The sequence below is a fragment of the Punica granatum genome, chromosome 4 (assembly GCF_007655135.1).
Source record: "Punica granatum isolate Tunisia-2019 chromosome 4, ASM765513v2, whole genome shotgun sequence".
Lineage (NCBI taxonomy): Eukaryota > Viridiplantae > Streptophyta > Magnoliopsida > Myrtales > Lythraceae > Punica > Punica granatum.
The window spans coordinates 3,426,839-3,446,468 of NC_045130.1; the positions used below are offsets into that span (position 1 = coordinate 3,426,839).

At 38.4% G+C, this 19,630-nt stretch overlaps 1 protein-coding gene across 1 annotated transcript; it reads left to right on the forward strand.

Moving 5' to 3' along the window:
* Positions 1-6,216: 6,216 nt before the first annotated feature.
* LOC116202821 (purine permease 1-like) lies at positions 6,217-8,929 on the forward strand. Its single transcript, XM_031534441.1, has 3 exons — positions 6,217-6,724; positions 6,845-7,142; positions 8,328-8,929. The coding sequence occupies exons 1-3, from the start codon at positions 6,270-6,272 to the stop codon at positions 8,688-8,690; spliced, it is 1,116 nt and encodes a 371-aa protein (XP_031390301.1). The 5' UTR covers positions 6,217-6,269; the 3' UTR covers positions 8,691-8,929.
* The last annotated feature ends 10,701 nt before the right edge of the window (positions 8,930-19,630 follow it).

The window sequence follows — 19,630 nt, forward strand, 5'->3', positions numbered from 1 at the left end:
GCTTCTTAATTATTATATTGACTGATATTAATGGTTCATCCACAATAAAAAATGTGTATCATCACATCTATATGACGGAATGAAAATAAATAATACTCCACTACCATTACATTTTTTTTTCTAGCCTGCACTATTTGGTAGTATTGAAAAATACAAAAAGGCCTGCATAACACAAGCGAGCAGACTAGTTTATTATTAGCGTGAAGGAAAGATATATAGAAGGGTAAGGATATTAAGATATATTAGTAAATCTATACATGTATTGCACATGAAAATTTTTTTCACTGAATTGTAATGTATATTACCAAGATGCTAGAAAACATATAATTTAAATTTCATTAGAAAAAGTACTCATACGTTATCACATGCTTAATTATCTTTTTATTAGTTTAACATTTTTTTTTTGGGGTGAATTATTTTTTTTGGGTGGATTCATTAGTTTTTTTTTTCCTAGGAAGTAATGACGATTCATTCATTACCGAAGAAATGTACATGATAAAATGCTCAGAAACAAAAAATTACAAGATTGAAAATAGCTAGAGTCCTCTAAGCAAACTATATAGGAAAATAGGTGAAAACACCAAGCAAATTACCTTAAAGTGTATTATTTTTGGTTGGATTCATTAGTTTAACTTTAAAGTGTATCTAATCAAAAATCTCACAAAGACAAAGAAAGAAACAAGAATTCTGTACTTTAACGCAACCAAATTCCCTCACGCGAACCAAAGTAAACATACCCAGTTTTGAATTTTGTCCAATGGATTTTGTTATCCCTTGTTCACTTTATTCCGGTTCTGTTTTACGGGCTTGTCCGGAGCCTTAACCAATCAAAACTTTAAACTATTATTTGCTTTTTCCATAAAGGGAAAATTAAAAAGGGAAAATTAAAATTGTACTTAGAATAAAGCAATCTGGCCTCTTCTTTTTCCCTTATATGAACGGTTTTCACTTCTTGAGCTTGAAGATATTCCACTGTAATGCGATGTTGTACCTGGTTTGCTTAAATCGAATCCCTATATTGGTACAACAAGAAAGAATTATTTATAGTGTGTCTGGTTTTTGAGTTGAGTTAAGTTGAGTTTTGATTTTAATTGGTTTGTAATGATTGTGATTTTGAACTATGAGAAAAAGTGTAAAAAAGTAATGAATAGTTGAAAAAAATAATGATTATATTGTTGAATTGTAGAAAAAGTAATGAATAGTTGAGAGAATTTATTATTAAAAATTAAATTGAATGATTAAAAAAATTGAAGAAAAATGAAAAAGTAATAATTGTGTTGTTCACTTTTGTTATGTAGTGAGTAGAGTTAAAATCTTAAAATCAGATTACAAAATCTTAATTAGGTTAATGCAGTGAGGTTCGTGAAACTAATCATGTCTTTATGTATGCGATACCAAAAATAGGATATTTCATGGAGATGTTTTGCATGGCATCCCACAGTGAAATATAAACCGATCAACGGCCTCAAGCCGAGGATTCACACTCTATTTACCATTTGGATTAAGCTCTTATTTGGTATTTCTTTTTGGTTTCGGTTTTGGTTTATGTTTTTAACTTTTTTGGGGAAGATTTAGAAAATAAAAGCAATTTGCAGCAATAATGGAGACAGTGTTTTGCTTGGTTTGACGCGATTGGTCTTTACCCGTTTAATCAAAATTAAGATAATTCCAAAAGATATGGAAATTTGCCCAATACAAGCGAAATGGAGGAGCGCGGTCACCATCTAACTTTATCGTTAACTATTTCAATATAAGTAAATACAATATACAATATATAGTAGTGAATTTGAATGTGCGTTATGCATGTGAAGTATTTTTTTTAATTAAGATAAATAATATTAAAATGATAGAACATATTCTCGTATAGAGATATAAGAGTTAAAGCGCCTTTAAGATACCAACGTATGTTACTTTAAGCGGTTTGATATTTGTTCCGCTTAAGTAAGATTTAGAGTTCAAGTCCTTATAAATACAGAAAATTCACGCTGTGAAATATTTACCCCTTAATGAATCGACCCAACTCAACTGTTTTAGTCGGGATCCAATTGGTCTTTCGGATATCAGGATTCACACCGATAAGAGCCTTTAAGATGATCATGACATCAACAATGATAAAATTCTTTGTTATATAAAAATATAAAATTATAATTAATATAATATATCGAAAACAATAGAAAAATGCATCATGAGAATATATTATCGATTTTCATGGTATCTATACAAGTGGTTTCGACAATAAAGAATTCAAATATAAACAGAAACTGAGAAACATTTAACATAAAAATATTATTTTTCACCTAAATTCTTGCAATAACACCAACACTCTCGATCGAGTGGGGTGATTAAAGAAAAATCCAACAAAACCCAAAATCCGGAAACACTTGAGACTCGAATCCGACTGAATTTTACGGAAAGGAAATTGAAATTGATGGAACCTACCCAACCGTCACTTATTCTTAGTGAAAATTTCTTACATGACCATGTGTAATGTGATACGAAATTATCATAACCGTTCGCTCATGAGCGGAATGCGGGACTCATGGAGTGAACGGCTGTAATTCCCATGTCATTATATAAGACCCTCTGATTCTTGATAGGATAAAGGGGCGGCGTACTACTTCTGCTTAATAGGGACCGTCACTTAGAATAAGGGAACGGCATACTTCACTTTTCCTTATTAGGGAACAGTGGCATATTTCATAGAACACGTGTGGGGTGTTGGGTTATTCTTCCAGTTTACACTCAAAGACGGGTCGGGTGTCACTGTTGGGTTCTTCCAATTTACACTTAATTAATAAAAATAGAAGTAAAATAATAAAAAGAAATTTTTTTTAAAGGAAACATTACGTACTACATAGGGAACGGCACATTTAATGATAATAAGAGAAATTGGCCCCACCGTCCCCAACTTGTCAATTTGTCTCAGTTGCTTTGCGACTTCTCAATTGAGTTGAAGGGCACATTTAGTGAGAATAAGTGAAACTGGTCCAAGCTTGCAAGCTATTGTGGGGACCCCTCATGCTTTTTCCTCCTCATCCTCTTGTTGGATTTGAGATTGGGAATCATCCTTTACTGGGAATAGGGTTTGAAAATCCAAAACGTGACAATGTGTCAAAGAATGTTGACTTTCTCATATATGATTGGAGTGCAAGTGAGGCCAGAACTGTCAATAATCTCTTATTTATATACAGTAAATATATCCTAATAGGTTATGGGGCCTTATAAAGAAAAGGACTGATGAATTTGTCCACTTCTCTAGCCAGTGGAAGCTTTATTTGAGAAATATATATTATATATATATATACACACACACTATATTTAGTATGCTTTTCTTTCGTTATACCGTATCCTTAAAATTACCTTAATCATCAGGAACGAATCTTGAGAATGGGCTATGAAGATCTACCTTGCAATGATTGATAAAAAAATAAAAGTCAATCGGGAAAATACAAATGACATGTATATATAAATATATATAATAAATGTTTTACTTGATTGGGAAAACTCTGGTACACTGGCGCACACCAATACATAGAAATCAAGAGTTTTTTCTGCCACTTCTTGTGATCATTTGTATACATTTTTAATTTTTTATTACATCTCATGAATCTTTTTTGTAATCGGAGAAAAAAACAACTTTACTCAATTTATAGAATAAATGATAGAATTTATGAGGGAAAAAACGTTATTAAAAATAGCGATGAAGATCTACCTTGGTATAAAATATCTCTCGAACATGTGTAAGGCAATGAATGGTAATAATCTAAAATCGGCTGGGAGAAATAGAAGAAATGTACCTATACATTGGACGCGGAACTCTGTTGGCACGATGCATGATTGAACATATGAGGTTTATAAATGTTGAAAATATATAGGACACTGTGCAAAGCAAAAAGTACGAAAAGAAAAAGGTAAACAGACATGAGGAAGAGGGTTATCTCATTTTTGGAAAGAAATAAAGGAGAAACTCCGCGAAGGAGACATGCTTCTATATATAGTGCAATAATATAATATATTATATATATATATGTGTGTGTGCGCGCGCGCGCCGAGAGTCAACTATAAAAAGTTTGATCTTCCATCCACCGAAAATTCCAAGGAAGCAGTCAGAGAGGCACTGAGACCCATAACATTTTTTTTGTTTTGTTCGGGGGGGGGGGGGGGGGGGGGGGGGGGGGGGGGGGGGGGGGGGGGGGGGGGGGGTGTTGGTTTGAATATGAGACCCAAAACGTAAAGACGAAACCCAAAAAGAAAAAGGAGGCTAAAATATGGGAAACATATAAGTTTTGATGCAGAACAAACAGTAAGATATCTAATGTAGCCATCAGTAAATTCTTCTTTACCAGTAATTAATATATATCATGAGTAACATCTCCAAGCATGGCATTATTTTTGCTATAAGTTCCAAGAGTAGCAATGGAATATCGAATTAAAGTGTTCAAACAATACATGGTACTATATAGTTTTGAATACCATCGTGCATATGGCAATGCTTCTTCTGGGGAGCCATTGGAGTCATCTTCTGTGCCTCCTCCTTATTCTTCGGGATTAAATGTTATGCTCCCCATGACCAAAGTCCTTGCCGTGTAATCTTCTTCAAGGGGATGTTCCGAGTCAAAAAGGGAGTCTCACTCCACTGTCTCTCTGGGAATTCATTTCATACTTCTATAAAGAGATAAAACACACCACAAAAGTGATCGCGTTGCAGCCATGATAGATTTTAATCTACGAGGTTGGATTCTTAACATAATGCATTTCAATTTGCCCTATCTATTGGCCGGTTGTGATCGTTCAATGATAGATTTCAACATGTGCCACGAGGAATAATATCTGGTTTAATGTTAGTTTAATTAATGATGATGGTGTTCTCAAATTGATGAGCTGTATAACAGAATCAATACCTAAATATTATTATCTATAATTTTGTGATGGGAAGATCAATAAAGAGGAATAAGAGCATTTAAAATTTTCGGCATATATTCCATCTAAAAAAAGGAGAGAAATACCTATATAGCCTAGGTTTCATACCATAGGTAAGAGAAACATAATTTAGAATTAGGTGTGTAGTAGAATATATGTGCAAGATCATCATTAGGACCATCATACTTGCCGACCATCGATGAACTGATTGAATTAACCAACCAAAGTTAGCATATTTATATCATAACATATGAACAGGAAGAAATAGCATGGTATGTAGACCAAATGACACGATGCAAGCAAGAAATTGGTCAAACTCATTTGTATCATTTAATTTTCACTTGGACGGAGTGAAATTTGAAAGTTGAAGGGAGAGAGAGAGGAAAGGAGAGAGTGCCTAAGAGAGAAGTGAGTGGAAGGGAGAAATTAGAATAAAAACGGGTAATATATCAGTTATTTAAATATAAATACCATTATAATTTTATTATATGACTGTAATTAATTATTCTTATTTTTCTATGAGATTTTTCAGAAAATAAATGTTAAACAAAACATTTTTCTTTTCTTTTCTATTTTTGTAATGGTATAGATACCCATATATATATATATATATATATATATATAATTTCTCCCTATTACAAACACAGGTCACCATATGAAATTTTCAGAAATTCACTACGAGTTGTCGAACACTTGGATAATGAAAAGCAAATTATGAAAGTAAAGCAAGGAGAAAATTAACCCAAAAAGAAGGCGAGGAGAAAGGCAAATAAAAGTAAAAATAAGAAATTGGAAATCGTGCACTTTATAAGTATTTTGGGTGTAGGACCCAAGCCGAAATGAATTAAGAAAGCAATCAAGTAATATAATAATGAGGCACAGTGATTCCGACTAAATTTTTTTTTAATGTATACTTTAGTATTCGAAAATTTAATTAAATATTCAATGAATATTACTTATTTAATTGAATGTGTAACAAATAATCAAATTGAATATTTGTCAATGATGGAATGTTACCTTTTTTTTATTACATACAGAGACTTATGAATCTAGTACAGTAAAATAAAAATCATAATAGCTAATAAAAGGGCACGGGTATTTCCAACGATTATCGAATATGAAACCTCTTAGTTATCAGGTAAAAGCATATGTCACCGCGCTACACGCTCTTTGATTGATTAGATGTTACTTGACTGTGTAGCATTCACTGTATATTTGCGGGTATATTTGCTCTGCTGTCCCCGGCCACGTCGTCCAAGCCGTCTATATATAAACACAAGTCGGTTACAGGTAGAGACCATCATCTTCATCATCACAGGGAGGGGTAACTGATAGCTCTCTGATCCACAATGGCAGAAGCCGCTCAAGCAAACCCCAGCAACCCCGCTCTCAAGAAGTTCCTCCTAGTCCTCAACTGCATCATGCTCTGCGCTGGGACACCTGGCGGGCCCCTCGTGACACGGCTCTATTTCATCCATGGCGGCAAACGAGTGTGGCTCCCTAGCTTTCTCGAGGGGGCCGGCTGGCCCCTCATGATCATCCCCCTCATCATCTCCTACATCCACCGCCGTCGCCAGTGGGCCATTGCCACTGCCAAGGGAGGCTGCAGCTACCCCGCCCCAAGGCTTTTCCAGTTGAAACCGTTCCTATTCGCCTCCGCTGTTGTTGCCGGAGTCCTCACAGGGTTGGATGCCTACCTCTATGCCTATGGGGTCGAACGAATCCCCGTCTCCACTGTGACCCTTATCCTCTCCACCCAGCTCGCATTCACTGCCGGATTCGCATACCTCCTTGTGAAGCAGAGGTTCTGCCGCCTATTATATAAACATTAAATTACTTACCATTTAGATTATTATATGTATGAAGGTACAACTCATTCTTAATATATTGCCTCATGACCGGGAGCATAATATGTTGAATACAGGTTTAGTCCGTACACAGTAAACGCGGTGTTCCTGCTGACACTGGCGGCGGTGGTGCTGGCGCTGCACTCGGATAGCGACAAGCCAAAGGGGGAGTCGAACAGGATGTACGTGGTGGGGTTCTTGATGACGTTGGCTGCCTCGGGTCTATACGGCTTCGTACTTCCGCTGGTGGAGATGGGCTACAAGAAGACCAAGCAGGTCCTAAGCTACTCGCTGGTGTTGGAGTATCAGCTTGTCATGAGCTTCTCCACCGCGGCTTTCTGCATAGTCGGCATGTTCATCAACAATGACTTTAAGGTATTATTATGCGTTACGCGTGCCTCTACTTCTCTCTCTCTCTCTGTGCATCCCTACTGAAAATTACAATCTATATATTCTTACTCGGCTCAACTACGTACACCCGATCCACTTAATCTTGGCCATATCACCCACATAGAATCGTTGAATCACATAAAAGCCGTCGTAAGTGCAGGTGGTTCAGCATCCAATCTCCTTAAAAAAGTTTCGAGTTCGAATTTCGTGAATGAAGAATATCCACGATTTAGAGAATTTTACTTTTTAATGGACCGATGTGATCTAAATTTAAATTTAGTTGGGGTGTATTAGACTTCCCAACATCCATTGGTGTATGTGAAAAATAACCATGACTGATACAACATATGATGACATGAGAATTGATTTTGTGTCAACTTTTTGTTTGAGGTTGGGACAAATAATCATGGACACGGGTGGATTTCTTCTTTTCTCTTATTTGACAGTTTCGTAGGTACTTTTTGATGAACGAAAAAGCCAACCTTAAACAAAGTGATCATCCGAATAATGATATTGTTTTCAATCGACAAAGTGAATATGTTTCGTGATTTCATTAAAAATAGTAAAAATGATTTTTTTTTCTTTTGTTTTCTTCTAACAGTCAAAACTTCTTAAACCTTATATCCAACTTAATCATTTCTTAAGCCGATCAAACAAGTCATCTAAATTAGATCTTGTATATATTTTCATGGAAATACTTTCCATGGAACCAACAAAACTGTAACCCGAAATCAGAAGTAAGTGTACTCTCTTTGACTCTCACCATCTGAACGCTGATTTTCTTAATTATTTCGGAGGTCAGGAATTAAAGCAATTTACAGCATGGACGTGAAACTGATTTTCTTGGTTGCTTCGGTTCATACATCAAACTCTAAGGCTTTTATCAAAATAATAATAATAATTTACAAAAATAGGCGCAGTCGTACTAGTTTTAACTTCATCGTTGAATTTATTCGGCTACACATGCCAAAAAATAAAATAAAATAAACTCTTCCAAGTAAGCAACCACAATAGTGCTTATGGGTCCCATAACAAAAGATCAAAAGGTAGCTTAACATGGAAACCATATAATATTTCATTCTGCTGAAGAACTATATAATATTTCATATTGTAGAATAAGTGAAAAATCACAGTTCGATATCCAATCTCGCCGTGAAATTATCTTTGCAGGTAATTCCAAGAGAAGCAAAGGAATTTGGACTTGGAGAATCCAAGTACTACATGGTACTTATTTCTAGTGCCATCGTATGGCAATGCTTCTTCGTAGGAGCCATGGGAGTCATCTTCTGTGCCTCCTCCCTATCCTCCGGGATTATTATCGCGGTTATGCTCCCCGTGACTGAAGTCCTCGCCGTAATTTTCTTCCGGGAGAAGTTCCAAGTCGAGAAGGGAGTCTCACTCGTCCTATCTCTTTGGGGATTCGTTTCATACTTTTATAAAGAGATCATGGACGCCAAGAAGAGACGGAATCAAGATCAAAACCAACATCCTCCTCATTCGGAGATGGAAATGAACAACCATTCTCTCCCTTAAAAAAAAATAATGCATTTCAATTTGGCCTGTCTATCGGGCCCATGTGATGTTGCAATAATAGATTTCAACATGTCCCACGAGGAAACATCTCGTAGAAAAAATAATGCACTTCAATATGGCCGATTCTACCAGTCCCTTGCGATCTCGCAATAATATATTTCAACATCTCCCACGAGAAATACTTCTTTTAATGCTTGTTTATGGATCTTCCGAAATTATGTTATCTTGTTTGATTTGCATCTCTGCTGCTTTTGAATTTGGTTTTTATTATATATATATAGTGTAATTTTGTAAGGTTGACTCTATATATATAGAATACAGCTACCCATATCGAGTACAGCTTTACAAAAAAAATTAAAAAAAAATATGTGGACCTCAATGAAATTATTGCATATAGTTAACTCTTTATATGTAAAAAATACATTGTAGTCCCCATAATGTGAAGATATCGCATATATATTCATAATAGTTATGAAGTGATGAAGTGGAAATAGCGCCTATATCAAACAAAAGGAATTCCTTGATTGCAAAGCTCAAATGCCCACTATCTTTCAACGGAGATGCTTGCCAGTCTATCGAAAATACTCGGTTAATATATGAAACTTGAATTCCAGTAATATTGGAGGAAGAATTAAGATTGCCTTTAACTGTATAAATGTATTAAAAGTAAGCGCAAGGTATATATATATATATAATCAACTAGCAAAAAGGAAATAGAAAAAAAAGTAGCTAAAATAAAGGGGTATAACAGAACCATTAATTAGTACCTGTATAACAGAATCAATACCCGTATTAAATGGTCACATCTGTATGACGGAAAAATATTAATATACCATGGCAACCCCCAGTCTGTACAGAATAAGGATAACAACACTAATTAAAGCTTCGGGTATATATTCCACCTTGAAAAAAGAAATTCATACATATATATTTTGTCATAACAGAATTACAGAAGGCGAAATAAAGATATAGGAGAAGTCCCACTTGCGATATTCGTATACTAAACCCCCAATATAAATTTTTTTTGAGCTTTTCATTAAAATAATTTTTTTGGTCATATAGATATAGAGATATCATCGGGGTGATGTTCCCGGTGACTGAAGTACTCACCATAATCTTCTTCTAGGAGAAGTTCCAAGTCGAGAAGGGAGTCTCACTCGCCCCATTTCTGTGGGGATTCGTCTTCATGGACACCAAGAAGAACCGGAATCAAGATAAAAAACAGCCTCCTCCTCTTTCGGAGATGGAAATGATAGAGACTGCAAGGTCTGACTTTCGTCTTTCAAAATAATGCATTGCAATTTGGCCTATCTATTGGGCCCATGTGATCTTGCAATAGTAAATGTCAACATACCCAACGAGTAAACATCTCGTGTTTATTAAAATAATTCATTCAATTTGGATCGTCTATCGGGCTTATGTGATCTTGCAATAGTACATTTCAACATATCCCAATGCATTTCAATTTAGTCAATAATTGTCAAGATTCGAGATTGGACAGAAAAGCTTATCTCTGTTATTCATTTTCATCAGGTATGTATACAATTCAGTCCTGATTAATAGAAGGAAAATAAGATCTATGACTAAAAATAGGCTATCCTAAGTATGGTAAAAATGGATATGTACATAAATACAATAGGAAGAAAATCATTCCATAATACTCCCCCTCAAGTTGGAGAATGAGGATCCCGAATGCCCAACTTGCTGAGAAGAAAATGAAATTGGTCACGCCCAAGTGCCTTGGTAAATATGTCTGCCAATTGAAAACGCGTAGACACATGAGATGTCTCGACAGCTCCAGAGCATAGATGTTGCCTGATGAAATGACAATCTATTTCTATGTGTTTGGTGCGCTCATGGAAAACTGGATTGGAGGCAATGTGGAGGGCTGCTTGGTTGTCACAGAACAAGCGCATGGGAAAGTCATGAGAGACGCCAAGGGATCGGAGGAGGGCACGGAGCCATAAAAGTTCACTAACGGTTGCTGCCATGGCTCGATATTCGGCTTCGGCTGAGGATTTGGAGATCGTCGTTTGCTTCTTAGTCTTCCAAGAGATGGGACTGCCGCCTAAAGTAATGAAATACCCAGTTAAAGACCGCCTAGTCATAGGGCAACTAGCCCAATCGGCATCACAATAAGCCGTCAAGGATAGAGAGGTCGGTCGAAGAAATATCCCTTGTCCTGGAGATTGCTTGAGATAGCGAAGTACTCGCATGACAGCGTCCCAGTGGTCTTGACGAGGATCCTGTAGGAATTGTGATAAAATGTGGACAGGATAAGCGAGTTCAGGCCTGGTGATTGTAAGATATAACAGACGACCTATAAGACGACGATACAATCCTGGGTCGGGAATGGGATCGCCACTATCTCGAGATAACCGATGTTGTTGTTCCATAGGAAAGTGAGCAGGCCGAGAACCCAGCATGCCGGCTTCAGTAAGAATATCCAAAGTATACTTCCGTTGATTGAGAAAAAGGCCGGAATCGCTGTGGATAATTTCTATCCCAAGAAAGTATGATAATGGGCCAAGATCCTTAATACGAAAGCATTGATGAAGATAATCCTTAAAGTGAGCACAAGAGATAGGATCATTAGTCACGAGAATCATATCATCCACATAAACGAGGACAGCAAGAAATACACCTCCTTGAGAGAAAGTGAATAAAGAGTGGTCGGTCTCCGACTGCCGAAAACCATAATGCATGAGAGCCGTGACAAATTTAGAATACCAATTGCGGGAAGCTTGACGAAGACCATATAAAGATTTCTGCAACTGGCAGACTTGACCAGCAGTTCCCGAACGAAAACCGGGAGGAAGTGACATGTAAACTTCTTCATCCAAGTCCCCGTGGAGAAAGGCATTGTGAACATCAAGTTGATGCATTTCCCATCCCTTAGCAACAGCAACAGTCAATAAACAACGTACTGTGACTAGTTTCGCTACTGGAGCAAAAGTTTCATGAAAATCAACCCCTTCAATCTGGGTGAACCCTTTCGCCACGAGGCGAGCTTTATATCGCTCTACTGTACCATCCGCCCGTCTTTTAGTTTTGAAAACCCATTTACACCCAATGGGTTTCTTCCCATGTGGGAGTGACTGTACGACCCAAGTACCGTTATCCTCAAGAGCACGAATTTCTTCTGCCATAGCAAGACGCCATCGTGGATCTTTAGCGGCTTCAGAATAATTTCTTGGCTCTGTGTCGGAATCAATGGCGGCAAGAAACGACAATTGTGCCGCATTGATATTCGAATAAGTAAGATAGTGCTCAAGAGGATGAGACGTACCAGGAGTGTGCGATGGAGTGGGTGAGGTAGAGTCAAAACAACGAGCAGTGTGAGAGACAAAATCATTAAGCCAACTCGGTGTACGAATATTCCGTGGAGCCTTAGAACGAGCAATACTTTCCGCTGGTGGCTCAGAATTATTCGATTCGGTAGTAGTTGTCGGGTCGAGCACAAAATGGTCCGGATCCGAACAGGGAGGAGGAATGGGCTCAGCAGAAAAAGAAGCAGGCTGGGCCGGAATAAGCCCAGTTGATGCCGGATCGGACGGAGCAACAGGGGAATCGGGCTGAGTAGATGAGCAAGGCTGACTGGGCTCAGCTGAAGGGACTTGGGCCGGACGAAGCCCAGTTGTAGCAGGATTCAGCTCAGCGGAACTGGGGGCCACAGTTTGGGCCAGAGGCGAACCGAACGGGGCGAATTGCTCCCCCTGAGTGGCTGGGCCCGAAGTATCCAAGAAACGAAAACCGGTATTAATCGAGTCCGTGGGTTTATCCTCGCTAAACGGAAATTCAGTTTCATAGAATCGCACATCCCTAGAAACAAAAACTTCACGATTCTCCAAGTCATAAACTCGCCAGCCTTTCTTCCCAAAAGGATATCCGATAAAAATGCACTTTCTTGAACGTGGCCCAAACTTATCCTTGAAACGAGGGCTATAATGTGCATAGCAGAGACAACCAAAAATACGGATATGCTGATAATCCGGTTTCTTACGAAAAAGTAGCTCAAATGGTGTTTTGCCTGATAAGATGCTCGAAGGGGTGAGATTAATGAGGTGTGCCGCAGCAGAAATACACTCCCCCCAGAAATCAATAGGAAGAGAGGCTTGAAACATTAAAGCCCGAGCTATATTCAGAATGTGACGGTGCTTGCGTTCGACTCGCCCATTTTGTTGAGGCGTGTCTATGCATGAAGTTTGATGGATGATCCCATTGTCGGAGAAAAAATTCTGAACGACTCGGCTCATGAATTCCAATCCATTGTCACTTCGCACCGTTTTCACTGTTCGGTCGAATTGATTCTTAACCAACTTGCAGAAATTGATCAAGAAAACCTGCGCCTCTGACTTATCGCGTAGAAGATAAACCCACACACCGCGGCTAAAATCATCCACAATTGACAAGAAATACCGAGCACCGGTAATGGAAGAAACCTTATAAGGTCTCCATATATCACAATGTATCAATTGGAATGGAAAAGAAGCTTTATTTGAAAACTGGACCGCGTTTGTTTTGCTCGACAACAGACGTCACAAGGCTCATTATTATCTGACCGATGCATAAAAATAGCGTTATTCTCAAACTAAACCCGACAAGATGGGTGTCCCAACCGCTTGTGCCAAATGTCTTCAGCATCTGCTTTCATTGCCCGTGTTTTCTGAAATGACGGAGACACTCGTCGTAGAAGCCAGACCCCCCCGTGAAGTTCACCCACTCCAATCGTACTCCCCGAGGTGCGGTCCTGAATCAAACATAGTCCGGAGATGTAGTGTACACTACAATTAAGTTCCCGAAATAATTGAGCCACGGACAATAAATTGCAATTAAAATCCGGCACATAGAGAACGTTATGAAGGACCATATTAGCTCCAAATGATATTTTCCCAACAAAGGTGGCTTTCGTTGTACCATTCGGAACATGAATTATCGGACCATCATTAATGGGAGTAATATCAAAAAGATTATCCAAACGGCCTGTCATATGTCGTGAAGCTCCCGAATCAATTATCCAATCAATTTTTGAAGTGATAGGGACAAATTTCTCACCACTTAGTCGATTGACCTCACCATCATCACGTGAGACTATCGACATAAGGTGCTGTAACTGAGCCTCAGAGAGATGGGCCAATTTGCTGAGGTCTGTGGACTGGTCTCCATGGGCCTGGGCCTGAGCTGCTACATGGCCCGCTGGACTGGATGAATTAAAATGCTGGGTCGCGGAATTGGGCCGCCATTGCCCACGAGTCATTTGGGCTGGACGTGCCTGAGATGACCCGCCCATGTTGAAATTGCCCGATTGCCTCGAATTGAAGGATCCGAAACCCAAAACACCATTCCCTTTCTGCGCAGGGATAGCGGTCGAAGGCACCCCTGTTTTTCCCCCGTATCGCGACTGGCCCGACGGATTCCCCTTAGAACTCCGTTGATTCGACTGATCGGAGTGTGGATATCCATGAAGTTGGTAGCAAGTGGCACGAAGATGTCCATTTCGCCCACAAAAATCACAGAACGGTCGACCGCGAGGCTTGAAATCACCTCGGTTGGGCCCAAAATTAGGGTTACTGTCCCCGGAGTCGATCGCGATTTTGGCTGCAAAACCCATTACGTCGGAGCTGGAATCCCTTCCTTGAGCAATCAAGCGTTGCGTTTCATCGTGCGCGGCCATCGAATGAGCCCGATTGGCATTCGGCAGGGGTTCTATACTTAGAATCTGCGAGAGAATGGTTGAGAATTCGGGATTGAGCCCGATTAGAAATTGATGAACCTTTTCCTTCTCCTTCTGGGCAGCCATTCGAACGTCGGCATCACAAGTACAAGCCGGTAAATCAAGGTACAAATCTAGTTCATCCCAGAGACTCTTCAATTTTGAGTAATATTCTGAAACGGATTTCCTGTCCTGTCTGAGCAAGCAAATGTCAGATTTGAGTTGGTGGATTTTCGTTTCATTACCTTGTGAAAATCGTTCTCTGAGATCATCCCAGAGAATTTTGGCATTTTTGGCTCCAGCTACAGAATTCTGTAAGTCTTCGTCTAAGTGGTTGAAAATCCAGGAAACGAGCATTGAGTTGCAGGTTACCCATAGATCGTGATAGGATTCTCCCTCTGCTGGTTGCTGAACTTTGCCATCGATAAACCCAAGTTTGTTCTTTGCCCGTAATGCGGTTTGCATCGCCTGTGACCAGGTGTTGTAATTCCTGCCGTTGAGTTTGCAGGAGATAAGCTGGGTCCCGAGGCCATCTGAGGGAGAGAGGACATATGCCAGTGGCATGCTTGCACCAGAAGTTCCGCTGTCTGCATTCTTCGACATCTCTACGACTCAAAGGGGTGACGCTCAGTTCTGAGACTGGCAAGGAAGAAGCTCGACCAACAAGTAGGCCGGCGATGAAAATTTGATGAATTCCTTCAAGATCGATGCTTTGATACCATGTCAAGATTCGAGATTGGACAGAAAAGCTTATCTCTGTTATTCATTTTCATCAGGTATGTATACAATTCAGTTCTGATTAATAGAAGGAAAATAAGATCTATGACTAAAAATAGGCTATCCTAAGTATGGTAAAAATGGATATGTACATAAATACAATAGGAAGAAAATCATTCCATAATAATAATCTGCCGGTCCCTTGTGATATTGCAATAATAGATTTTTGACATATCCCACAAGAGAAATCTATAATGTTTGTTTGCTGATTTTCAGAAACAAGATATCTATGTTTAACTGTTTTGTTCGCAGCGCTGCTTCTGCCCGTATATGACTTTTGATTTGATTTGAAGTAATGAAAGTAATGTATCAAACAAAAGGAAATTTCCATTCACCAATTTGAGTATATTCAAGTGATACGACGCTTATTCCCCTTAAATTAGATTTCGAATTTAAGTCTTGTAAATGGAGAAAATTCATGTTGGAAAAGTTTTACCTCATAGTAAGTTAATCCGGCTCGTTCTTGAATTAGTCGGAGTCCATTAGACTTTTGGATAACACATTCTTGATTGCAAATGTTCATGTATGCCCATTATCTGTCAACACAGATGCTTGCCACAATCTATCCGAAAACACTTAGTACAAAATGACTTTTTTTTATATTATAAAGGAGGCTTAAGGCTTAGTATAATGAAAGATAAATCTTAAATAATTAAGAAAGGGACACGGGTAGTCATACTAGTTATCGAATCTGCGATCTGTAAATTAACGGGCGAGAGCATACGCCATTACGCTACACTCTCTTTTGATTACGGAATGACCTTTTAGAAGCAATTGTAATTGTTTTATTGCCCTTATGGGACTCCCTTCTATCTCTCTCTCTCCTCTCAGCCTTCTCGTTCTCCTCTCTTCTACATCCATGGCTTCCGTCACAAGAATGCGTTTTCATTTGCCTTGAGCGTCTGTCCAGGTTAGTTTCTTTGATTTTGCCATTTATAATTTGTTTCCAGAGACAGTTTTGCTGATACAATTAATTTTCCTCTTATGTCTGCCATGTTGAGGTGCCATTGCGCGGTAAGCTGAGCATTTTTCATTCATTCGTGTATGATTTAGCTCCGTAATCGAATAATTGAGGTTATTTTGTCGATTTATTCTACGTTTTCTACCTTATCGTTTATGTTATTTGGCTTATCGGCTCCGTAGCATCCAAACTGTAGTTCTGAAGCCGTTGGCTTTTCCTTTGTGATAACAGATTTTGCATTACATGCTAATGCATGGTAATCTCAGTTTACCTTCATCTCCCTTTAGGGATATGTATCACATTGTTAATTAGGTTTATCCTTGCCAGCTTTCAAAGCTCCCCTAACGATAAATATTCCTGTCATTAAGGACTGAGTGGAAGTTGTTTCTTTCCTCCCAGTACTGTTATTTGATGTTTTGCATCGCTTCTTGTGCTATTTGGATGAATTTCCCATTTGGTACATCAACTTATAAGATTCTCGCAATTCTTTTTCAGTAGTTTCTTATAATCATTTCATTCTGAAGTTTCTTTACTTTGTGACTGCTATTTAGGTGCATAATTGGCTGTGAATATTTAACTCTCCTTTTTTCGTGCTATGAGGTGCATGTGCCTTTTTTCCAGTTGATGGCTTTACCCCAATCATGGTTAGTTCAGGCACTGCTTGGCACTCTCAAGATCATTTTTTAGTGGTCTATAGGTATTCTGTCTAAATTTTATTGTTGGAAGCTACAATGTACAAAATAGTAACTTGTCCTGCACGGATGGCCTAAACAAGTGGAGTTCAAAACTTCTGTTTTTCTCTTCGTTTGATGTAATAAAACCGTCTGGATATGGTAACATTTATCGGGAGCTTGATTTCACAAGCAGATAACTTTATGTCCTTGATGATGCAAAGGGCGTAGTGAGCAAGTCATCAGACTCTACGAGCAATCTTCTGGAGCAGGTATCCTATCTGTATTAACATTTCTTTCAAACTCATTCTCTTAGACATGGATATGTGGTTAACTTCTTGGTTTCATCCCTTACGACAACTTATAACTACATGTACTCCATATTATTCTGTGCTCATGCTGCAACTCTCGGTTAGTAGATTTTAGCTCCGTGACAGATAAAATGTAATCCTGACGCGGCGTACACGAAAGCAACTATCACAGATCCGTTGATTTCGCAGAATACCGAAACTACAATCTTCAATCCCCTATTGATTCTTCGAATTCGTAGGAAACCGGCATCAAACTCGAATCGAATCCGAGAATAGGCGAAAGAGCACGGTAGCTTCAAAACTTTATTGATAATAAAAAAAACTGTTTTTAGTCCTAGAACTTACATCGCTTAAATAGAAATATGAAATTATTACGAAGGAAATAAAATATTCCTAAAAATTGCAAAAAGAGGCCCAAATAACATAAAATTACCTATTTGTGACCCTAAACGATGGAATTCGGCCTAAATCTCGTTTCCGTTTCCCTTGAGACAGATTCATCAGAACTTATTTTTCTCGGGGTACCGATTTACCACTTCTTCTACCGCATCAAATCCCTTTGAGAAATTAGATAGTTGCTTATATTTAGTTCTGGTCAAATATGACACAATGCTAAACATTGAGACCATTTAATCATAATTTACAGGTCAATGGGTCACTCGAACAGCATATCGGTAGTAGTTCATACTCTTCATCGAATAGTTAGCAGCTTCTTGCTTTTCTTCATAATATCAGTGGTGCCATGTATCATCTATTTACTTTGTCCGATCAAATATATTTCTCTTCACAGATTTTGCATTTTTACTATGAAAGTGGCAGGTTGCCATGGATGACGCTTGGGCTTTCTCCTGAACAGATCTTTTCGATGAAAAATGTGCTATTAGATTTTAGAATTTATTTCATTGATTTTAATATTTTACAGTGAGTGAAGGAATGATGCAATTGTGCATTTGTATAGCAATTTAGTATGGCTCTTCAAGTACTGTCCTTTTGATATATATGTACTCGGATTTGATTTCACCGACTCGTGAAATCAATTTTGATTATAATATTTAAATAAACATATTCATGTCAATATTTATTGCCACTTGCCACAAGGAAGCATGTACGATAGCTTGGTTGTGAACTCTACGATTCTAGATTGTAAAAGATGTGATGGGTAGCTAGAAATGTGATAATTTATTCTACTATTTAGTAGCAATTGTTGTAATGGCTGCTAAATTTTGCTATTAAAAGTATGTATTTTTTACAGCAATTCTTTTTATTTTTACCAGCAATTGCTAGAATTGCTACTAACACCTTTAGCGACAATGGAGGGGAATTGCTTAATTGCTGGTAAAGGTTTTTGCAGCAATTATAATTGCTACTAAATGTCATAGCAATTTTCACTATAAGGCTTTTATGTTGTAGTGCCATGGCATCCCCCAGTCTGTATAGTAGAAGGATAACAACGTTAACTAAAGTTTCGGGTATGTATTCCACCTTGAAAAAAGAAATTCCTACCTATATATTTTGTTTTAGAGATTTGTTAAATCATCCTAATTCGGAAGTGTCGAACACTCTAATTTGGCTCTTTTGTAATTACATGGGAAAGTGTGCACTTTTAATGCGTGATAGAGAATTGGAGATTCTTCCTCCAAAAATAATTCCCTTTTATTATAAGAGAGCTCAAAAAGAATAAAAGGTACGGAAACTCTCACTTACGAAGTTACGAAACCCTTCAACTGTACTAAATCCTTAAATAAACAATATAACAATAGAAAAACCACCCATACTCACAAAGATTACAGGGAGCGTTCATCATCATTATTACAGGGAGGTAACTAAAGGTAACAGCTCTACCCTTGGCAAAAGAAGTATGTGATCGAGCAAACTCCAACTGGACAACCACCAGCACTGTTAATCAATTCCGTGTGTCACTTTTGTTTTTTCGTTCATATTGTCTTCTACTATCGTACATCAGACGCAACAATTGGTATCAGAGCTCGGGTTTGAATCGGAGCAATCTACGATGGACGGAGGAAAATTGATGATCGAAAAGTTCGATGGATTGGATTACGGGTTTTGGAGGATGCAGATCGAAGATTATCTTTACGGTAAAGATTTGTGGCAACCTCTAGAGGATAAGTCGATCGGGATGACAGAAGCGGAATGGAAGGTGTTGGATAGGAAGGCGATGAGTGTGATTCGTCTGTCACTGTCGCGGAACGTGGCGTTTCATACAGCGAAGGAGAAAACCACCAAAGGTATACTGAAGGTTTTAGCCGATATGTACGAAAAGCCGTCAGCGGCGAACAAGGTTCATCTGATGTGGCGGCTGTTTAACCTAAAGATGTCAGAGAGTACTGCTGTTGCTGAACATCTGAATGAGTTCAATTTGATAACGGCTCAATTGACCTCAGTGGCTATCGATTTTGATGACGAAGTAAGAGCCCTAATTTTATTGTCGTCTCTACCAGAAAGTTGGAGCGGAACGGTCACAGCTGTTAGTGCTTCAGCAGGGAAGG